The following is a 21,472-nucleotide window of genomic DNA, read 5'->3' on the forward strand; positions in this document are numbered from 1 at the left end:
CTCTACTCTAAACGTTTTCCAAGATTTCCAATTTCCCCCTCCAACTCCCCGCATATCAACAGATCTGGTCGGGATTTGAAATAAGAGCTCTGAGACATGAGCTCCTTTTAAATACTAAATTTCATTAGGATCCAGTCACCCGTTCCTAAGTTAAAATACATCAATTTTTCTAATTTTTCCAAATTAACACCCCCCAGCTCCTCCAAAGAGAAGGGATCCGTTCCAATTATGTCAATCACGTATCTAAAACTTGTGCTTATTCTTCCCATCAAGTTTCATCCCGATCTCTCAATTCTAAGGGTTTTCCAAGATTTCTGTTTCCCCCCTCCAATCCCCTATGTCCCTGGATCCGATTCGAGTCGAAAATGGACTATCAAACAGTTCGTGGTAACGAACTGTAGTAAGGAGCGACCCGGCTCAATAGTAACCGAAACTCTAAAAAATGGGATTTTGATACCAATATTTACACCAAAATAATCGCATTTTAATGCTGATTTTAAATATATAAGTTTCATCAAGTTTAGTCTTACCTATCACAAGTTACGAGCCTGAGAAAATTTGCCAAATTTTAGAAAATAGGGGGAAACACCCCCTAAAGGCCATATTCGCATTCGGTGTATCAGAGAACCCCACTGTAGAATTTTTTTAGCTCCTATCTCCAAAAATGTGGATATTGGTATTTTTTGCCAGAAGACCGATCACGGGTGCGTGTTTATTTGTTGTTGTTTTTTCCAGAGGTAATCGTATCGACCCAGTGGTCCTAGAATGTTGCAAGAAGGCTCAATCTAACGGGAATTAAAAGTTCTAGTTCCCTTTTTAAGTGACCAAAAAAATTGGAGGGCACCTAGGCCTCCTCCCACGCTCATTTTTTAACCAAAGTCAAAATATCAAAATTCTGAGATAGCCATTTTATTCACCATAGTCGAAAAACCTAATAAATATGTCTTTGGGGACGACTTACTCCCCTACAGTTCCTGTGGGAGGGGCTACCATTTACAAACTTTGACCAGTGTTTACATATAGTAATGGTTATTGAGAAATGTACAGACGTTTTCAGAGGGATTTTTTTTGGTTTGGGGGAGGGGAGAATTTGAAGGGGGCTTACATGGGAGGATATTTCCATGGAGGAATTTGTCATGGGGAAATATAATTTCAATGAAGGGGCGCAGGATTTTCTAGCATTATTAAAAAAAAATGGAAAAATAACTATGAAAAGTTGTTTCAACTGAAAGTAAGAAGCAGCATTAAAACTTAAAACGAACAGAAATTATTACGCATATGAGGGGTTCACCTTCTCGTAATATCTCGCTCTTTACGCTAAAGTTTTTTTTGTAATTTTAACTGTTTATTCTACGGCCTTTGTGATTCAGGGGTCATTCTTAAGGAATTGGGAAAAAAATTAAGCTTTAGTGTAAAGAGCGAGATATTGACGAGGTGACGAACCCCCTCATATTACGTAATAAACACATATAAATATAGAAGTTCGTTACGTAAGTTAATTCGTAAGTTACGTATATTTTTTACTAATGAAAGCGTTCGAAAATTAATTAAAATTTCTAGTTGCCTTTTTATGCAATCAAAAAACTGGAGGGCAACTAAACCTCCTCCCCCACTCCTTTTTTCTCAAAATCTTCCAATTAAAACTATGAGAAAGCCATTTAGCCAAAAAAAAATATTATTCAAATTTCGTTTTAATTATTTATGTGCAGAGAGCCAAAATCATAGGTACAGTTATATTAATGCCGTATTTGCACAGTCTTGTGAAAATAATCTACAATATATATAAGTTCCAAGACACTAAACACCACCAGCCGTCCCAAAATTCATAAATGCACCAAATAATCAGTCAGCTACAATAATATTGACTTAAGCACCCCGAAATAGAAGAAATATTAACAAACAGAGGAAACAAAAAATATACGAAAAGAAAAAGTAAACAAACACTTTTCTATTTTCTTAGTAGCTGAATATAGCCTACGGCCTCAGCCATTAACGGTTAAAAGACAGAAAAATTTGACGAAGATCAGAAAAAAATTTCTTACTTAAAGCCAATTTTTAAGCAAAAAAAAAGAGCATAGATCACTGATTTCGGTGATTTTTTCCTTACATGTTGACATTCCAGAGTCTATCCTAAAATTCAATCTTCTATGTTTTCCGACTTCCTTTAAAAAACAAAACCTAGTTCATAAGAGAAATGTTTCAACGAAAAGCAAAGAGCTAAATCTGTCCAAAGATGACCAGAAATAAAGTCAAATCATAACGAACGAATCATAACTTAAAATAACAAATCATAACTTAAAACGAACAGTGATAACCATCAATGAATAAACGAAACCCAAAATGAGCAGAAATTACAATGAATAATAAAATTACCACAAATAAGAAAAGGCCTAACGCCTCATAAGCCTTCTAAAGGCCAAAGCGTCATTTGCTCTTTACAGAGACTAAATTAAAAAACAAAAATTTTCAACTGAAAGTAAGGAGCAACATTAAACTTGAAACGAACAGAAATTATTATGAATATGAGGAGGTTCACCCCCTAGTCAACACCTCGCTGTTTACACTAAAGTTCGAATTTTGTTCCAATTCTTTAAGAATGACCCCTACATCACAATTAGAAAAGGCCGTTTAATTAGAATAAGCAGCTCTTTTGAAAGTACCAAAAAAAACTTTAGTGTAAAACCGAGGTATTGAGAAGGGGGTGAACCCCCCTCATATACAGAATAATTTCTGTTCGTTTTAAATTTTAATGTTGCTCCTTACTTTCAGTTGAAAAAACTTGTTTGTTTTTTTATTCCTGATCTTTTTTTAAATAATGCTGGGAAATCCGACGCTCCCTACATAGAAAAGCCCCTTCCCCCATGAAAAATCCCTCCATAGAAAGATCCTCCCGCGTAACCCCCTCCGCTCAGCCCCTCCCCACCAGAAAATTCCCACTGAAAACGTCTGTATACTTCCCAATAAAAAATACTATATGTAAACAATGGGCAAAGTTCATAACTTGCCACCCTTTCCGCGGGGACTGTGGTGAATTAAGTCGTCCTCAAAGACATAGTTATCAGACTTTTTAACTTTGCTGAACAAAATGGCTATCTCAAAATTTTGATCGGGTGACTTTGGGAAAAAAGTGAGCGAGGGAGGGTGCCTAGCTGCCCTCCAATTTGTTTAGTCACTTAAAGAGGGTACTAGAACTTTTAATTCCTGTTTATACGAGCGCTCTCGCAATATTTTAGGACATTTGGGTCGATACGATCACCCATGGAAAAAAACAACAAATAAACTCACATCCGTGATCTCTCTTCTGGCAAAAAATATAAAACTCCACATTTTTGCCAATAGGAAAATTGCATAATTTACAGCCTTCCCCTTCCCATGTAAAATTTCCCCTGGATTCCCCATGGGATATTCTTTCCATGGGAAATCCCCCCTAGAAAAAATCTCAAGAAAATTTCTGTATGCTTCCCAATAAGATATACTATATGTCAATAAAGGGAAAATGCCACAACTTAGGTCCCTTTCCCCAGGGGCTGTGGGGGTCATGTCATCCTCAGAGGCATAGTTATTAGACCTTTAAGTTACTCTGATCGAAATTGCATAATTTACAGCCTTCCCATTCCCATGTAAAATTTTTATTTTCACTGTCTATGATAATAAGAACTGCTATCTCAGAATTTTGGTCGGATGTCATTGAGAAAAAAGGGGCATGGGAGAGGGGCTAGTTGCCTGCAAATGTTTATGATGACTTACGAAAATTCACTAAAAACACAATAGTGTACTTAGACATGTCTCCAATAGCCACGTGATTTCAAAGCTGTACATAATAGATTATGTTAGTGAAAATACAAATTTACTCCTTTATTTATCACGCCAATTCTTGGTGCAAACTATGTGGCAAAATAGACCACCTTGCATTTTGGTTCATCCCAATGCATTTTGGTTGCATTTTGGTAATCACTTATGTCACTGCAAGTTTTACGTCAAAAACACAAAAGCACAAAATTTGACTTTTCTCGACTAAATGTTAATGATGGACTTGCTTAAATATCACATTAGTCCATTAATAATAATTCATGAATTAGGCAAAATTCTAGTCTAAGCATTTCCAATCTTTGAATATTGCACTGAAAAAATTGTACAGACCATCCAAGGAGCGTGGGCATAGCAGTGAACGACAACAAATCAAAGCATTACAGTCTTCGGTGGATACAGTCATCGCTGAGTATAATTATATAAAAAAACAAGTTTTTTTTAACAGAAAGTAAGGAGCGACATTAAAACGAACAGAAATTACTTCGTATATGAAAGGGGCTGCTTCCTCATCAACACCCCACTCTTTACGCTAAAGTTTGACTCTTTCTCTTAACTCTACTTTTTAAAACAGTAAAAAACTTTAGCGTAAAGAGCGGGGTGTTGATGAGGAAGCAGCCCCTTTCATATACGAAGTAATTTTTGTTCGTTTTAAGTTTTAATGTCGCTCCTTACTTTCCGTTTTTGAATTTTTGAACGTTTTTGAATCAATGCATGTTTTGATTTCGGCTCTCCGCAGACGAATTATTAAAACGAAATTTGCATATTTATTTTTTTGGCTAATTGGCTTTCTCATAGTTTTGACGGAATGATTTTGAGAAAAAGAGAGCGGGGGAGGAGGCCTAGTTGCCCTCCGATTTTTTGGTTACTTAAAAAGGCAACTAGAACTTTCAATTTTTACGAATCTTTTTATTGCTAAAAGATATACGTAACTTACAAATTAGCTTACGTAACGAAATTCTGTATTCTCATTTTTTTATTACGTATATGAAGGGGTTCACCCCCTCGTCAGTACCTCGCTCTTTACACTAAAGCTTAAATTTTGTCCCAATTTCTTAAGAATGACCCCTGAATCACAAAAGCCGTAGAATAAATAGTTGAAATTACTAAAAATGCTTTAGCGTAAAGAGCGAGGTATTAGGAGGAGGTGAGCCCATCATATGCGTAATAATTTCTGTTCGTTTTAAGTTTTAATGCTTCTCCTTACTTTCAGTTGAAAAACTTTTTCATATTTATTTTTCGTTGTTTTTTTTTTAATAATGCTAGAGAGGGTTGACTCTAGTTCAGCATTGTGGAGTGACATGCATGAGAGGAAAATTTTCAAGTAAGTCAACCCGTAGTAAACCTGCGTGTGTTCCCCAGCGAGCCCCCAACCTAAACATCCCCCAGGAAACGTCTGTACACTTCCAAATAACCATTACTATGTGTAAGCACTGGTCAAAGTTTGTAACTTGTGGCCCCTCCCACGGGGACTGTGGGGGAGTAAGTCGTCCCCAAAGTCACAGTTTTGAGGTTTTTGACTACGCTGAATAAAATGGCTATCTCAGAATTTTGATCCGGTGACTTTGGGAAAATAATTAGCGTGGGAGGGGGCCTAGGTGCCCTCCACTTTTTTGGTCACTTAAAAAGGGCACTAGAACTTTTCATTTCCGTTAGAATGAGCCCTCTCGCAAGATTCTAGGACCACTGGGTCGATACGATCACCCCTGAGGGAAAAAAAACAAACAAACAAATAAACACGCATTCCTGATCTGCCTTCTGGCAAAAAATACAAAATTCCACATTTTTCTAGATAGGAGCTTGAAACTTCTACCATAGGGTTCTTTGATACGCTGAATCTGATGGTGTGATTTTTGTTAAGATTCTATGAATTTTGGGGGTTGTTTCCCCCTATTTTCTAGAATAAGGCAAATTTCCTCAGGCTTGTAACTTTTGATGGGTAAGATTAAAATTGATGAAACTTATATATTTAAAAGCAGCATTAAAATGCGATTCTTTTGATGAAGCTATTGATATCAAAATTCAATTCTTTAGAGTTTTGGTTACTATTGAGCCGGGTCGCTCCTTACTACAGTTCGTTACCACGAACTGTTTGAAAACAGACCCCGAAAACCTGAGTTTGCTTACAAAGACCATAGCAACAATATTGAACCGGTTATTATCCTAAGGCAAGAAACCAAACTGACATCATTCAGATCGACGATGTCGTGTACATTGTTCAAACAGACCATGAAAATTTGCCAAAAGCGTGCATAAAAAAAGAATCATCATCCAAAAATATTAGCTTGAAAAATTTAACAATATCTTCCCTGTTGCTCTCTGTTTCTGAAGGATTGGTTATCATTGAATTCATTGCATGATACTTGTGTCTTATTAACCACCACACTAAAATTCTGTCCAGAAGTAAAGTTTTGTTAATGCTAATGAAATAACCGATTTTCAGACCACGGGGTGAAATTCATTCAGTTTGCGATCTGTGTTATTAGGAAATAGTGTCTGACCACTGATATTAAAATGACAATCTGGGATTTGCCAAGGACAACTGAGCGGGAACAAGCAGGTTTCACGCATTCGACTTTGAACCACAAAAAGAATTTTGTCGGCCCAAAACCGGCGCATCTACCCAAATAGTAGAGAGAATGTGGGGTTACACAAAGTGGAGGAATAAACGGCACAGAGGTACATCCCGCCATCATTCAAACTCATGCCTAGCAGAGTACATGTGGCGGGCGGCAGTAACGGCAAAAGGCAGAGCTAATATAAACGCAATTCTTAGTGACGTTTCTGTGTTCTCGGAGCAATTTCTAAGTTGCAGTTTTCATAATTTTGTTGATAAAGTATTATATTTAATAATAAATAACCTAGGATTAAAATAACCTAGAATTTTACAAAAATGTCACTTTTTGCTCCACACTGAAAATTCTGCATGTTAAAAAGTATATTTCTGATCCTTTAAACCAGTTAAATTTTATAAAACAAAGTTTTTCTGATGGAAGTAAAGAACGAAATTGAAACTCAAAGCGAACAGAAATTATTGTTTCGCAGTTTATGTAATACACATCTGTAAACAAGCTCAATCAACCAGCTCATGACATTTTTCCAATACTTGTACAATTCCGAAAACTCAAAAACTAGCACTTCTCCAAAAATTCAAAACCAACCTTAAAACAGAATATTCTTGCAAGAGTAGAAAAGTTCTTAAGTAGCCAGCAGAAAATAAAAGACTAATTCATAAAGTACTTAATAGTCTTTCACCGGTCAGAACATCAATAGCTTCTAGTGTAAGCTACAATCTAAATTCTCAAAAAAACTAAAATAACATAATTTTTCAGAATTTCTTCAGAATATTTTTTTTTATTTTTGTGAGTTTTTAGTTTTCGCAAATATATACCTTATAAAAGATCTTCATCTAACTTTAGTGATGAAACTAAAAAACGCAGCATGTGTTCTTGTAAGAAAGGTCCTTTATTGAATATAGGTATTACTTCCTACCTCTCATGGACTTCCCAACGAAATGTGTGAAACACTGACAAATAAATGAGAGTCCCGAGGTGTATATTGTCACCGCAACCTTTGGGAAGTTCAAGATGAAAATTTCAATTAATTCTCAAGTATCGTTTTTAAGCAACATAACACTTTTTATGTAACATATAAGGATCAATTACTTAGGGTAAAAAGTGATAAAAAGTGACGCTTATATTTCCGTTTGCATTCCTGAATTCCTAACACGGAGTAATCAAGATCGTGTAGTCTTCCTAAAAAATCTAATTTTGCTCCTTATGGCTATAAGAACAGTTTTTATCAGGCACATACACTAACGGAGGGGGGGGGTTGCAAAAACAGGCAGAGTTTATCAGAACAGCGAAAAAGAAAAGCGTCAGTTTCTCATCTAAACAATGGCTTTTCAGACAAACTCCCCGCTGTATTTTAAAGAAAGCAGTAGAGCAGGCCGGTCAACAAAACTTTCTGGAATAGGCTCAAATGTCAGCTGCTAAAAATCTCTGAAAGTTTCATTCACCTAGCTCAACTTGTTTCTTTGAAATATTAAAAAAGTATGTCCAAAGAGCGATTTGTTTACCCTTAGACAGCTGCAAAGGGAGTTGTCCTGAATAATTTATGTTCTACTCATTTTAACAGAGAGCAGTTTTTTTCAAACATCTCCAACGATCTTTGCGACAAAAATTATTACTATATATAGAAAGAACATCAGACGGCAAATCTAAAGGACTGTTCGTTTCTTGGCTATCTCTTCATAGACCTTAAACATTTTAACCCCCATCCAACAAGAATTTCATGTACATGTGTGTTAATACGGCAATCAATGGCTCATGAAACTCAAAAGTATATGAAAAACGCGAGATTTGTCCAAGTTCACCAAAATTCAGTGCCTTTTGGACCGAGAAGGGGTGGAGATAGTTACTTGAGGCAATTAAAACGAGGTTGAGGAGTATTGTCTGGAATGCGCACAAGATGACAAGTTATGGAAAAACGTATGCATGAAAGAAGCCAGGTATTTTAGGGGAGGTGAAATTCATAAAAAATTTTTAAACAGTTTTCAGTCGGTTGGCTTTCTCAAAATTTTTCACTCACTGGTATTATGGCCCTGTATGGCTAAAATTTATGTTTGGTGGCAAAAAACGGCACTTCGGTGTAGCACGATCCCCGCCATAACTTAGAAAAGGCGTTAGAAAATAATAATTTTCATTCAAGTGCCCCCTCACGACTACACGGTCTCTGATTAAGTAAGCCCCTCTGAGGTGAAAATGGATGATGAGACTTTGACTAACTTAATGGTCACCTTCTTTCATTATAGTATGCATTTCATAAATTTGAATTTTACAGCCTTAAATCATGACTGACAGGAATAAATTACCCTTGTATGCCCCTCCTCCAGAAAATTCTTAATTATTAGAATCCCCAAAGGAAGGCTCAGATGACGTTTGTACCTTAAACATAAGGAAAAGGGAACTTAGAAGACGTTGAAGCACAATAAAAGAAATTCTGAATATCAGGCCCGAAGTCAAAGACGACTACCCTTTTCAACGGTAAAAGGTGAGGTACTTATGTTATACGACTCTAAGAGAGTTAAGCTTAAGAGAATAAGAAATAATTTTCAAACTACCTTAAGAAATAATCCATACTAAAATCAGGGTGTTCGTCAAGCCAAGCTTCGACTTTTGACCAATCAGGATCATTAATCCAGCTATCTCGATTCCGCAAGGAGTCCTGGCTTACCTCCTCCAAATTTGAAGTCCCAAAAGTGTTTCGTAACACTTCTGCAGTCATACTCTCGGATTTTGTGACAGACCCTGAAAAGAAAAAGTTCAATCAAAAATAAATGATATATCCATCGAAGAAAAAACAGTAATATCGACTCGGGCTTTCGATCCTTTCACAAAAAATCACCAAGAATCACGAGTCACTATGAATACCCGTTTCATTTCTTCATACCCAAGATGAAAGAGCATGTCTCCATCTTTTTTCTAAATAAATAAAAAAAAACAAGTTTTTTTAACTGAAAGTAAGGAGCAACATTAAAACTTAAAAGGAACAGAAATTACTTCGTACATGAAAGAGGCTGCTTCCTCATCAACGCCCCGCTCTTTACGCTAAAGTTTGACTCTGTCTCTCAATTCTTCTTTTTAAAACAGTAAAAAACTTTAGCGTAAAGAGCGGGGCGTTGATGAGGAAGCAGCCTCTTTCATATACGAAGTAATTTCAATTCGTTTTAAGTTTTAATGTCGCTCCTTACTTTCAGTTAAAAAAACTTGTTTTTTTTTTATTTAATTTCTGAACGTTTTTGAATCGATGCATGTTTTGATTTTGGCTCTCCGCAGAGGAATAATTAAAACGAAATTTGCATTTTTTTTTTTTTTTTTGGCTAAATGGCTTTCTCATAATTTTGATCGAATGATTTTGAGAAAAAAAGAGCGGGGGAGGAAGCCTAGTTGCCCTCCGATTTTTTGGTTAATTAAAAAGGCAACTAGAACTTTTAATTTTTTACGAATATTTTTATTAGTAAAAGATTTACGTAACTTAAAAATTAGCTTACGTAAAGAACTTTTGTATTCTCATATTTTTATTACATATATGAGGGGGTTCGCTCCCTTGTCAGATCCTCGCTCTTTACACTAAAGCTTAAATTTTGTCCCAATTCATTAAGAATGACCCCAGAATCACAAAAGCCGTAGAATAAATAGTTGAAATTACTAAAAATACTTTAACGTAAAGAGCGAGGTATTAGGAGGAGGTGAGCCCCTCAAATGGGTAATAATTTCTGTTTGTTTTAAGTTTTAATGCTGTTCCTTACTTCCAGCTGAAAGAACTTTTTCATATTTATTTTTTCATTGTGTTTTTAAATAATGCTAGTAAATCCTGCGCTCCCTTCATGGAGATTTTCTTCCCCCATGACAAATTATCGATGGAAAGTTCCCCCAGAATATCCCCCTCTTCTCAACCCCTCCCCCAACCAAAAAAAATCCTCCTGAAAACGCCTGTACACTTCCCAATAACCATTACTATATGTAAGCATTGGTCAAAGTTTGTAACTTGTTGCCCCTTCCATGGGGACTGTGGGGGAGTAAGTCGTCCCCAAAAACATAGTTATAAGGTTTTTCGACTACGCTGAATAAAATGGCTATCTCAGAATTTTGATCCTTTAACTTTGGTAAAATAATTAGCGTGGGAGGGGGCCAAGATGCCCTCCAATTTTTTTGGTCACCTAAAAAGGGAACTAGAACTTTTCATTTCCGTTAGAATGAGCCCTCTCGCAATATTCTAGGACCACTGGGTCGATACGATCACCCCTGGGAAAAAAAAAACAAATAAACACGCATCCGTGATCTGCCTTCTGGTAAAAAAATACAAAATTTCACATTTTTGTAGATAGGAGCTTGAAACTTCTACAGTAGGGTTCTCTGATACGCTGAATCTGATGGTGTGATTTTCGTTAAGATTCTTTGACTTTTAGAGGGTGTTTCCCCCTGTTTTCTAAAATAAGGCAAATTTTCTCAGGCTCGTAACTTTTGATGGGTAAGACTAAATTTTATGAAGCTTATATATTTAAAATCAGCATTAAAATGCGATTCTTTTGATGTAGGTATTGGTATCAAAATTCCATTTTTTAGAGTTGTGGTTACTATTGAGCCGGGTCGCTCCTATAAAACTACAAAAAAATGCCAACAATTTAATACGTAGATGCAAAGAGTTAAGCATTCAAGAGCCTATAACTAAACAATAACAAAAAAAGTAGAAAAAAGAAAATAATCACAACAGCTAATTAAATGAAAAGAAGAGATTTTTAAAATTAAAAGTCAAAAATAAGGGGGTTGGACCGATGTGCCGAGTCAAACGTATTTGCTACATGAATCATAGGTGATCCGTCGTAATTAAAAGTAAAATGTGTACCACGATGAAACAGATTCAGTTGTCAAGTCGATTAAAAACATGGAACAGATAGCAGAAAAGTCGCTTGGTTGTCATGTTGCATGTTATGCTTTTACCGCACTTGTCATCTGGTCGGAAATTATGTTCAGCGCTTTTTTTCTTTTTTTTGCTTAGGTACGGGGGAGGTTCAGGAATACACTTCAGTATTTATTTTACTTACATTGGCTACTTAAATAAGCAGTTAGATGGTGGATTGTTTGTGTTTTTTTTGTTGGTGTTTTTGTTTTTTATTGAGTACTAATCAATATTAATACAGGATATTCGTATAAAGGTTGGCTGCATAGTAATAAAATAAAGAATTTCCCTTCAACATTAAATTATGAAAATTAACAAATTAAAATTCAATTGGACTTCTGAACTGCCTTAATATAAACACATTTGTAAGGCACGTATCTCTTTTCTTCTATTGTTCTTCTTTTTTCTTTTTTTTTTTTTTTGAATCCCGGAACACGAACACCAACTCCTGACTCATGGTTAACTCTGAGATTCAACATTTTAACCGACAAAACCAATAGTAATAGTATATATATATATATATATATATATATATATATATATATATAAAGCCTGACTCATGGTTAAATCAGAGATAAATAACTGATCAATAATGTAAGCCAGGGACAGGTACACAAGGGACCTCCTAGAGGAGTAATCCAGTAATACCTTTTTTTCTCCTGCCTTTGGTCTCATATTTTCTCGTTTGATCTACTTACTTTTCTATTATGTCAAAAGATCTTTGTGGTACTTGACGTTGCTTTTCATTTATTTATGTGCTGTATATCGACATCTGCTATGGTTGCCTTTTTCTTGTAATATATTTTTATTAATAAGTCTTATATTTTATGTACCAATTCAAAAGATGCGGTATGTTCTTTTAGCCTGAAATAAACCACAAAAAGGGATCCTTAAATTATAAAAATAGTTAATTAGGTCTCAAATGGCACTCGCAAGCGAAATAGATCCACCTCAAATCTATTTTCCGATGTCCCTTTCTTCATCAGCTTTAATTGTGCCTTTTTTTAATTGCAGAGAAATCAGCGAATCGGTTGCAAAAAATGATGGCAGAAACATTGTAAATGATAGAACTGCTTCTCTAGGGTTTGGTTAAGTATGCCCACATAGGTAATAAAAACAAAAAGAGGCAAAATCCATTAAATAATTTTAATTGAAGCAAGGGAGTATCTAAGCCTACGTTAAGCTCAGGCATGGATTGTAGATTATTATAGCATTTTGTGATTCCTAAGGTTTCCTAAGCAAAAAGACGCCATATGCACAGGACAAACGGAGCCCTCCTCCCCCTGTCTGTTCCTAATTTTCCTACCTAGGTGTATGCCATATTGGCTTTGGGTCTTTGGTTTGAGGCAAAGGCGATACCCATGAGGAGCTGTGGTATCGTCAAAAGCGTAATAAGAAATATTCAAAAAACCCAGATTTCAATCGGACTTCCCTCCCCGGAACATTGCTTGGTGCGTGTTAGAGGCTTTCGGCGAAGTAGAATATAAATCGCAAAAGGAGGTTTAAAACTCTCTTACAATATTTTATTATATCCTCATCCACATTATTATGATAATAAAGATTCCTTCGGTGAGCTAATCATGTTGATGTAGTTACAACGATCAAATGATAACGATTTTAAGCTCCCGATCAAATGGCTTCAATTGGGGGGGGGGTAGTGGGTATGTGTCCCCTAGATTTATTAGCCATCTCCCAGATTTGGAAAATATCTTTGTGGGGAAATTTTTATTGAAAAAATCCCTTTTTTGCGTTTTCAAACAGTTCGTGGTAACGAACTGTAGTTAGGAGCGACCCGGCTCAAAAGTAACCGAAACTCTAAAAAATGGAATTTTGATACCAATAGTTACATGAAAAAAATCAGATTTTAATGCTGAATTTGAATATATAAGTTCATCAAGATTAGTCTTACCCATCAAAACTTACGAGCCTGAGAAAATTTGCCTCATTTTAGAAAATAGGGGGAAACACCCCCTAAAAGTCATAAATTCTTGACTAAAATCACACCATCAGATTCAGCGTATAAGAGAACCCTATTGTAGAAGTTTCAAGCTCCTGTCTACAAAAATGTGGAATTTCGTATTTTTTGCCAGAAGACAGATCACGGATGCGTATTTATTTGTTTTTTTGTTTTTATGTTTGTTTTTTTTTCAGGGGTGATCGTATCGACTCAGTGGTCCTAGAATATTGCGAGAGGGCTCATTCTAACGGAAATTAAAAGTTATAGTGCCCTTTTTAAGTGACCAAAAATTGGAGGGTACCTAGGCCTCCTCCCACGCTCATTTTTCCCCAAAGTCACCGGATCAAAATTCTGAGATACCCATTTTATTCATCATAGTCGAAAAACATAATAACTATATCTTAGGGGACGACTTACTCCCCCACAGTCCCCGTGGGAAGGGCTGCAAGTTACAAACTTTGACCTGTGTTTACATATAGTAATGGTTATTGGGAAGTGTACAGACGTTTTCAGGGGATTTTTTTGGTTGGGGGGGTAGAGAATTTGAGGGGGGTACATGGGAGGATCTTTCCATGGAGGAATTTGTCATGGGCGAAAAGAATTCCAATGAAGCCGGTGAACTCCCTCATATAAGCCATAAAAACATACGAATATAGAAGTTCGTTACGTAAGTTAATTCGTAAGTTACGTATATTTTTTGCTAATGAAAACAATCGTAAAAAATTAAAAGTGCTAGTTGCCTTTTTAAGTAATCAAAAAATTGGAGGGCAACTAAGCCTCCTCCCTCGCTCTTTTTTCTCAAAATCTTCCGATTAAGACTATTAGAAAGCCATTTAGCCAAAAAAAAATTATTAAGCATATTTCGTTTTAATTATTTATGTGCGGAGAGACAAAATCAAAACATGCATTAATTCAAAAACGTCCAGAAATTAAATAAAAAAACGAGTTTTTTTAACTGAAAGTAAGGAGCGACATTAAAACTTAAAACGAACAGAAATTACTTCGTATATGAAAGGGGCTTTTCCTCCTCAACGCCCCGCTTTTTACTGTTTTTACTGTTTTAAGAAGTAGAGTTAAGAGAAAGAGTCAAACTTTAGCGTAAAGCGCGAGGGATTGTGGAGGGGACAACCCGTTTCATATACGGAGTAATTTCTGTTCGTTTTAAGTTTTAATGTCGCTCCTTACTTTCAGTTAAAAAAACTAGTTTTTTTTATTTAATTTCTGAACGTTTTTGAATTAATGCATGCTTGATTTTGGCTCTCCGCACATAAATTATTAAAATGAAATTTGCATATTAATTCTTTTTTTGGCTAAATGGCTTTCTCTTAATTTTGATCAGACGGTTTTGAGAAATAAGGGGTGGGGAAGGAGGCCTAGTAGCCCTCCAATTTTTCGGCTACTTAAAAAGGCACCTAGAACTTTTAATTTTTAACGAACGTTTTTGTTAGTAAAAAATATACGTATCTTTAAGAATTAACTTACGTAACAAACTTTTATATTCTTATATTTTTATTGTGTATATGAGGGGGTTTGTCCCCTCGTTAATACCTCGCTCTTTACACTAAATCTTAAGTTTTGTCCCAATTCTTTAAGAATGACCCCTGAATCAGAAAGGCCGTAGAATAAATAGTTAAAATTACTAAAAATACTTTAGCATAAAGAGCGGGGTATTTATCTCCTCCTAAATACCTCGCTCTTTATACTAAAGTATTTTTAGAACCTCTCATATGCGTAATAATCTCTGTTCGTTATAAGTTTTAATTCTACTCCTTACTTTCAATTAAAAAAACTTTTTCATGTTTATTTTTATAGTAGGCCTAATGCTAGAAAATCCCGCGCCCTTTTCATTGAATTTCTCTTCCCCCATGACATATTCCTCCAAGGAAAGATCCTCCCACATAGCCTCCTCCCCTCAACCCCATCCCCGAACCCAAAAAATCCCCCTGAAAACGTTTGTACACTTCCCAATAACCATTACTGTATGTAAACACTGGTCAAAGTTTGGAACTTGCAGCCCCTCCACCGGGGACTGTTAGGGAGTAAGTCATCCCCAAAGTAATACTTATTATGGTTTCCGATTATGCGGAACAAAATGGCTATCTCAAAATTTTGATCTGTTGACTTTGGGAAAAAATGAGCGTGCGAGGGGGCCTAGGTGCCCTACAATTTTTTTGGTCACTTAAAAGGGGCACTAGAACTTTTCATTTCCGTTAGAATGAGCCCTCTTGCGACATTCTAGGACCACTTGGTTGATACGATGACCCCTGGGAAAAAAATAAATGAAAAAAATAAACAAATAAACACGCACCCGTGATCTGTCTTCTGGGAAAAAATACGAAATTCCACATTTTTGTAGATAGGAGCTTGAAATTTTTGCTGTAGGGTTCTCTGATACGCTGAATGCGATGGTGTGATTTTCGTTAAGATTCTATTTTTAGGGGGTGTTTCCCCCTATTTTCCAAAATAAGGCAAATTTTCTCAGGCTCGTAACTTTTGATGAAAAACACTAAAGTTGATGAAACTTATATATTTAAGATCAGCATGAAAATTCGATTCTTTTGATGTATCTTTTAGCATCAAAACTCCGTTTTTTAGAGTTTCGTTTACTATTGAGCCGGGTCGCTCCGTACTATAGTTCGTTACCACGAACTGTTTGATACAGTTGCCTGACTGATTGTGAGCTTGACTTCTCATTGACATGATCCAGTAATGTTGGTAGTACTTCTGAAATACTTGACTCCACCACTTATTCTATCTTCTGGTTTTCGTACCCTAGGTCAAGTGGAGGTCGTGTTCATCATACTTTTCGATTTGTTAGCATTATATTTAGGCCAAAAGGTTCGGCAGCGTCACTGACTTGGTTGAGGTTTAGCTCGAGGATTTTTTGTTGGACTCTAGATGTCTGATATCGTCTGCAAAATCGAAATCTCTTGCGATCTAACTGCATTTACTGGTTCAAGAAATTCAGAGAGTAGTTACAGAAATTTAATTTTTCCATCCAAAGTTTAGACGAAACTTATAACGTCATCTTACGCCAATGATTTATTAAGTAGTGCTGGTTTTGCCAGGAGGAAGTTTTGTCTAATCCACATATTACAGTCATTTTAGTCATTATTTTATAAAATAGACATGATTTATAGTCATTATTACAACATTTGCGCTGCTACTTTATTATAGTCATTTTCTAATTGTTGAATGAACAAACGGATACGATGACGAAAGGGAAAATTATGCACAGGTAAAAACTAGACAATGGGTAAAACCAAACATTACACAAAGGAATATTCCATTGAAGGCATTTGAGATAGTTCTGAAAAAGTATCTACTCAAGAATAAGAAGTAATTTGTTTCTCTCTAGAGGATAGTTTTCGTTTCCTCAGAAAAGGTTCAAAACTGCTTAATGATGCTAATTCTAATTTTTGAGCGCAGCCTCTCTGCAACAAAAAGTAAAGTTTTGTTTAATATTCCATATTTAAATCTGATTACACGAATTCATTGCCCATGTATGTTAGATATTTCCGCATAGCACCATAATATATTCAATCGACAAATCTCTAGTGTGCCTCCATGTAGTACCACATGGCATCATATATTCAATTGGTAAGTACCGAATATATCACCAGATAACATAATTTAGCGCCGTTTAGCACCGTATATATTCGATCGGTAAGTTTCAAATGTAGACGAGACCCAAAGAAAGATACTGAAAAAACGCCACTTACACTTCAAATATTACGGTATTAATTAGTAGTTAGATATTATTTTCCATATAGGGGTATATATTCCAAATTAACAGAGAGCTACTAAACTATATTTTTACCAATATTTTACCCCAAGAATGACAAATTATATTAACTTTTTTGAAACAAAACATGCACTTAATACCTGTCACGCCAATTTCCGAAAATGTTTGGGGGAGATATATTTTTTCAAAAACAAGTGGGAGTGGCAATTTTGGTTTTCTTTCGATTTTTTTTAGCCAAAACACAAAATTCAATGAAAATATCAACTGGGGACGAGAAATACCCCTTCAATTTGCACCACGACTTGATATAGACACTTGCTTGAAAAAAATCGTTCAACTACCGGGTTGAAAAATAGAACTGGCGGATATCATGTTATTTTCGCATCAGCGCTAACACATAATTAGCTTAAAAAGCAATGGCTGAGAACTAAAGTAAAAAAAAAAAAATAATGTTTCAGAAACTTTCCTAATGCCAAATAAGTGAACAGAAATCCATTTACCTAATCAATAAAACAAATCAACTCACTTTTCTTCATTTTTTGGTGGCACATATTCTGCCCCATACCGTCCACTATCAATCTCTTCATAAGACTATCTCAAAAAGTCCCAACTATAACCAGTGAATGGTTGCATCGACCATCAACCCGCACAGGTTACAACCCTTCATTTACAACACCATTTTGAAACACTTGGAACACACCTAACATATCCTGTGAGCACATCTCCTTGGTTTGGATTTTCTACGACTGAGAGAAACTGGAAGATTGGATCCAAGCGTTTGTGGAGTATGGGCGGGAAAAAAAATCCAATATGAAATATTGTCTAGGAAGATAAAACTTGGGTGACACAGCAACTAGAAACGTTTGACGCTATTCCATTGAATGTCTCTCCGATTAGACATGCCACGCGGAAGAAACGCGAAGATTTTTCATGAAATGAAGGTAAGTCAGGAAATGGTAGATTTATCATTTTCATACCTGCAAATGTGGGGGATTCGTCTCCCGTAGGAAACTCCTTTAAATTATACTGGGAATACTTTAAAATGCGCAGGTTCTGAATATTTGGGCTGATTGTGATAAATAATGTTGGCTTATCTTGATATTTCTTCTTGATTTATATTTGTTTAAGGTTTTATTTATTCATTTATAGCTGTTTCTACTTTCGATTTGACTTTTTCCCTTAATTTCTGATAGTTTTAAGTTTGCTTTATTCATTCATATAAATTGTCAAATTTTTTTACAAGAGGACAATTCAAAAGTGACCTTCTAAACAGTGTATCTATTCGGTTTAAATTACGGTCCCGATTGAGAGCTTGCCATACCTCACGTAAGTGATAATTTTGGATTCTAAAATGAAGTCATTTGCCAAAAATGAACAAATTCATTCAAAATGCACCAAATTTTTTTTCGAAATTTTAAATTGGTCTATTTTAAAATTAACAAAAATCCAATTGTGTCACAGGGTTCATTGGATGCATTCGATCTGTAGAGTAGTTCAGCCTCCCTTTTAACATAATATATAAAACATTAACAAACAATTAACGTAGTGAGTAGATTTTACAATTCAAAAGCAACTACTCAGCCAAATTAATATTCACCCCTGCATGAAACAAAAATGAAGATTTTGTTTACTTGCAGCATCTTACATATAATACCCATTTTTAATATGTGTATATATATATATATATATATATATATATATATATATATATATATATATATATATATATATATATATATATATATATATATATATATATATATATATATATATATATATATATATATGTGTGTGTAACATATATATACATATATATGGGACCAGCCTGTTCCCAGCAAAAATTTCCCCCGAAAAAATTTTTCCGTGGAAAATTCCCTTCTCCCAACAATTCCCCCTGGGAAATTATCTCCTCATGTAAAAATGAGAAGCCAGAAGGAAATTAAGACAATTAAAAGGACTATAAAAAAAGAAGGGAATCTAGAATATTTTACCCTTCCAAATACTTTTAGAATATATCATGATATGGTACAGAATCAAACAGTAACGAACTGTATGTCCTTCAAAAAAATTTCCAAAACCTCCTATTTTCCTTTGAACTATAGTACCCATAATAATTTTAACTTTCACCCATAAAATGTTTTTTAATATAATCCTAAACTGATCAAGACATTGTGAAGGTGGGTGGTAAAAGTCTTCGACGATTCTAGTATATTAGATTATTTTTATTAAGGAGCTTGAAACCGAAGGAATATACCTTGGTTTAATTATGAAATTCATTTTTAAATGATCAGAAAATAAAGGGTAGGGTGTAAGTAAAAAATTATTTTAGTGCCATCTAATCAATTCTTAATTCTCCCAGCATAATATTTTAAGGGTGTAAAAAATTCCATGTTTTCTTACTGCTGCCTGGAACTGCAATATTATTCCTTAGCGTCCTCAAATAGTAAACAAAAAGACGAAGAAGAAGAATGATTCTGTTTTTGGAATTCAACGAGAATATAAATTGCCATGAAATATTGCAATATTACGTGACACTCACTTTCTATTAGAAAGGGTCTTTCATTTCGGCACTTGCAGTGGTAACTAAAGCGGCACTGTTTTAGAAACACTAATTTCTTTGGAGAGTGAAAAAAGTTAGAAGGACTTTGGGGTTATTAGGCGGCATGGTAAGGGAATTTCACTCTGTTTTTATTTTATATAAAACTTAACGCTTAATGAGTGCAGTCACATAAATGCTGTAAATACACACTTGTTGCGAAGTAGAGCCTTTTTAACTGCATCAAACTAACAAAACAACTCAGCTAAGAGAAAGAAAAGAAGAAGAAAAACGCCTTTCTTTCCTGTTTTTACTATTAAGGAAAAATTATAATGGAATACAAAATGGATGTTATTGTCCTGTTAATTGTTTTCTTATTTTGACATAGCTTTCCCATAAAGCTTGTCAGAGTTACGATACATTAAAGCAGAAACAGAAGAGATTGGTTTCCAGAAAACGAATCAGCTTTCTTTTTCGTTTTCTTTTCTCTTCGAGGAGATAAGGGATTAAGCACTATTTGTTTCAGGTATCTAGCATATGCTTCTTACCATGTGTATAACCCTGTTTAGCTATTTTTTTGTCCCTAGGGAACCAGCGAACACGAACTAAAGTAGCATGTAGGCTACACATTGGGGATAACGGTTAAGGAATAAAGAAAAATGCGCCGAACAAGTTCTTTATAGATTCCTATTAAGCTGAGTAAGACAATTAACATTCTCGTTTTTCAACTTATATATTTTGGCAACTATTTTCTTTCTTCGGACAATACGAGGTAACCTAAAAAATTTTAATGTGGATACGTCCATCAAAACCTAAAATTTTACTTCCACTCTCGAGTAATAGGGTCAAACGATCGCTTCCCAGACAAACTTTCTTTAACATTTTGGAGATAAGCAGTCGAGATGATATGTGAAATCTTTAAGCCAAAAAAATCGAAAAAAAACATTACGCCAAGAAATTTCAATAAAAATTTTTGGTAATAAATTTTATTTGAAACTATTAAAAACTGTGGATAACAATGAAAAAAAAACATGATTATCTGATGTTAAAGTTTCAAAACATCACCAAAACTCATTGGAATGAAACTAATTTATCAAGCATAACTTCATATCAATATATACTTTGGTAGGATATACTAACAGAAACAAGGAGTAACAGATATATTATCTTATTCCTTAATCCTTTTAAAAGCTCTTATTCCTATACTTCAATTTGGAAGTCCAGTTCCTAACAGGGGCATCAGTGAAGAGAGAAGGGGCAATTGCACCATAGATCGCCCTAAATTTAGAGAAATATTTTCTGGGGTGTTTTCATTAAAATATGCATTTTCTTGGCATACTAGTTGAAAAAATTAAAAAAGAACACCAAAATTGCCACCCCCATGTTCTGAAAATACGTTTGCCTTCCCTCTCCACATTTCAGTAAATTGACGACACATGTTTCCATCTATAAAAGAAAACAAAACACAAAGTTAAGCATAAGAGATGCTCGAAAGGATTATTATAGCAACGGGTGGTGACAATTGATCTTTTCCTGTAAAAAAACAAAAAACAAAAAAAAACCTTACTTCAACTCCAGAATGACAAATTAATTACTTAAAGTTAAGTAAGATCGTAAGCACAAACTACAAACCTAACCTTGAACAAAAACGAAAGAAGAAAAAAACTAACCGGTAACATTTCTGTCTCTTTCACAAGAGCAAATAGAAATATAATCGATTGCAAACACGTCCTTATCAATGATCATCATGAAAATTATCCAAAGATAATCTAAGCACTTATCACATGCTTAAAACTAATAATTACTAGCTGGTTGGTCAACACCGTTACCGCATCTAAAGCTCGTTTACAAAACAGCCTATACCCAAAACCACTTTTTGGAGTATTCAAAGGCTTCAGGGTTTAAATGCTCGTTTCTTATGATTTATATATTATGCAAACACACAAGTATTTTAATTTATAATGCA

The 21,472-nt window shown here is 35.0% G+C and overlaps 1 protein-coding gene across 1 annotated transcript in view; it reads right to left on the reverse strand.

Annotated features, from left to right (window-relative positions):
- Window positions 1-21,472, reverse strand: part of LOC136036106 (dual 3',5'-cyclic-AMP and -GMP phosphodiesterase 11-like) — a 231,066-nt gene that overhangs the window by 124,150 nt on the left and 85,444 nt on the right. Inside the window, exon 3 of the mRNA XM_065718110.1 lies at window positions 8,930-9,116. Coding sequence (XP_065574182.1) covers window positions 8,930-9,093 — 164 coding nt within the window. The 5' untranslated portion in view covers window positions 9,094-9,116. The remainder of the gene's footprint in view (window positions 1-8,929; window positions 9,117-21,472) is intronic.

The sequence above is a fragment of the Artemia franciscana genome, chromosome 15, assembly GCF_032884065.1.
Source record: "Artemia franciscana chromosome 15, ASM3288406v1, whole genome shotgun sequence".
In the NCBI taxonomy this organism is placed as follows: domain Eukaryota; kingdom Metazoa; phylum Arthropoda; class Branchiopoda; order Anostraca; family Artemiidae; genus Artemia; species Artemia franciscana.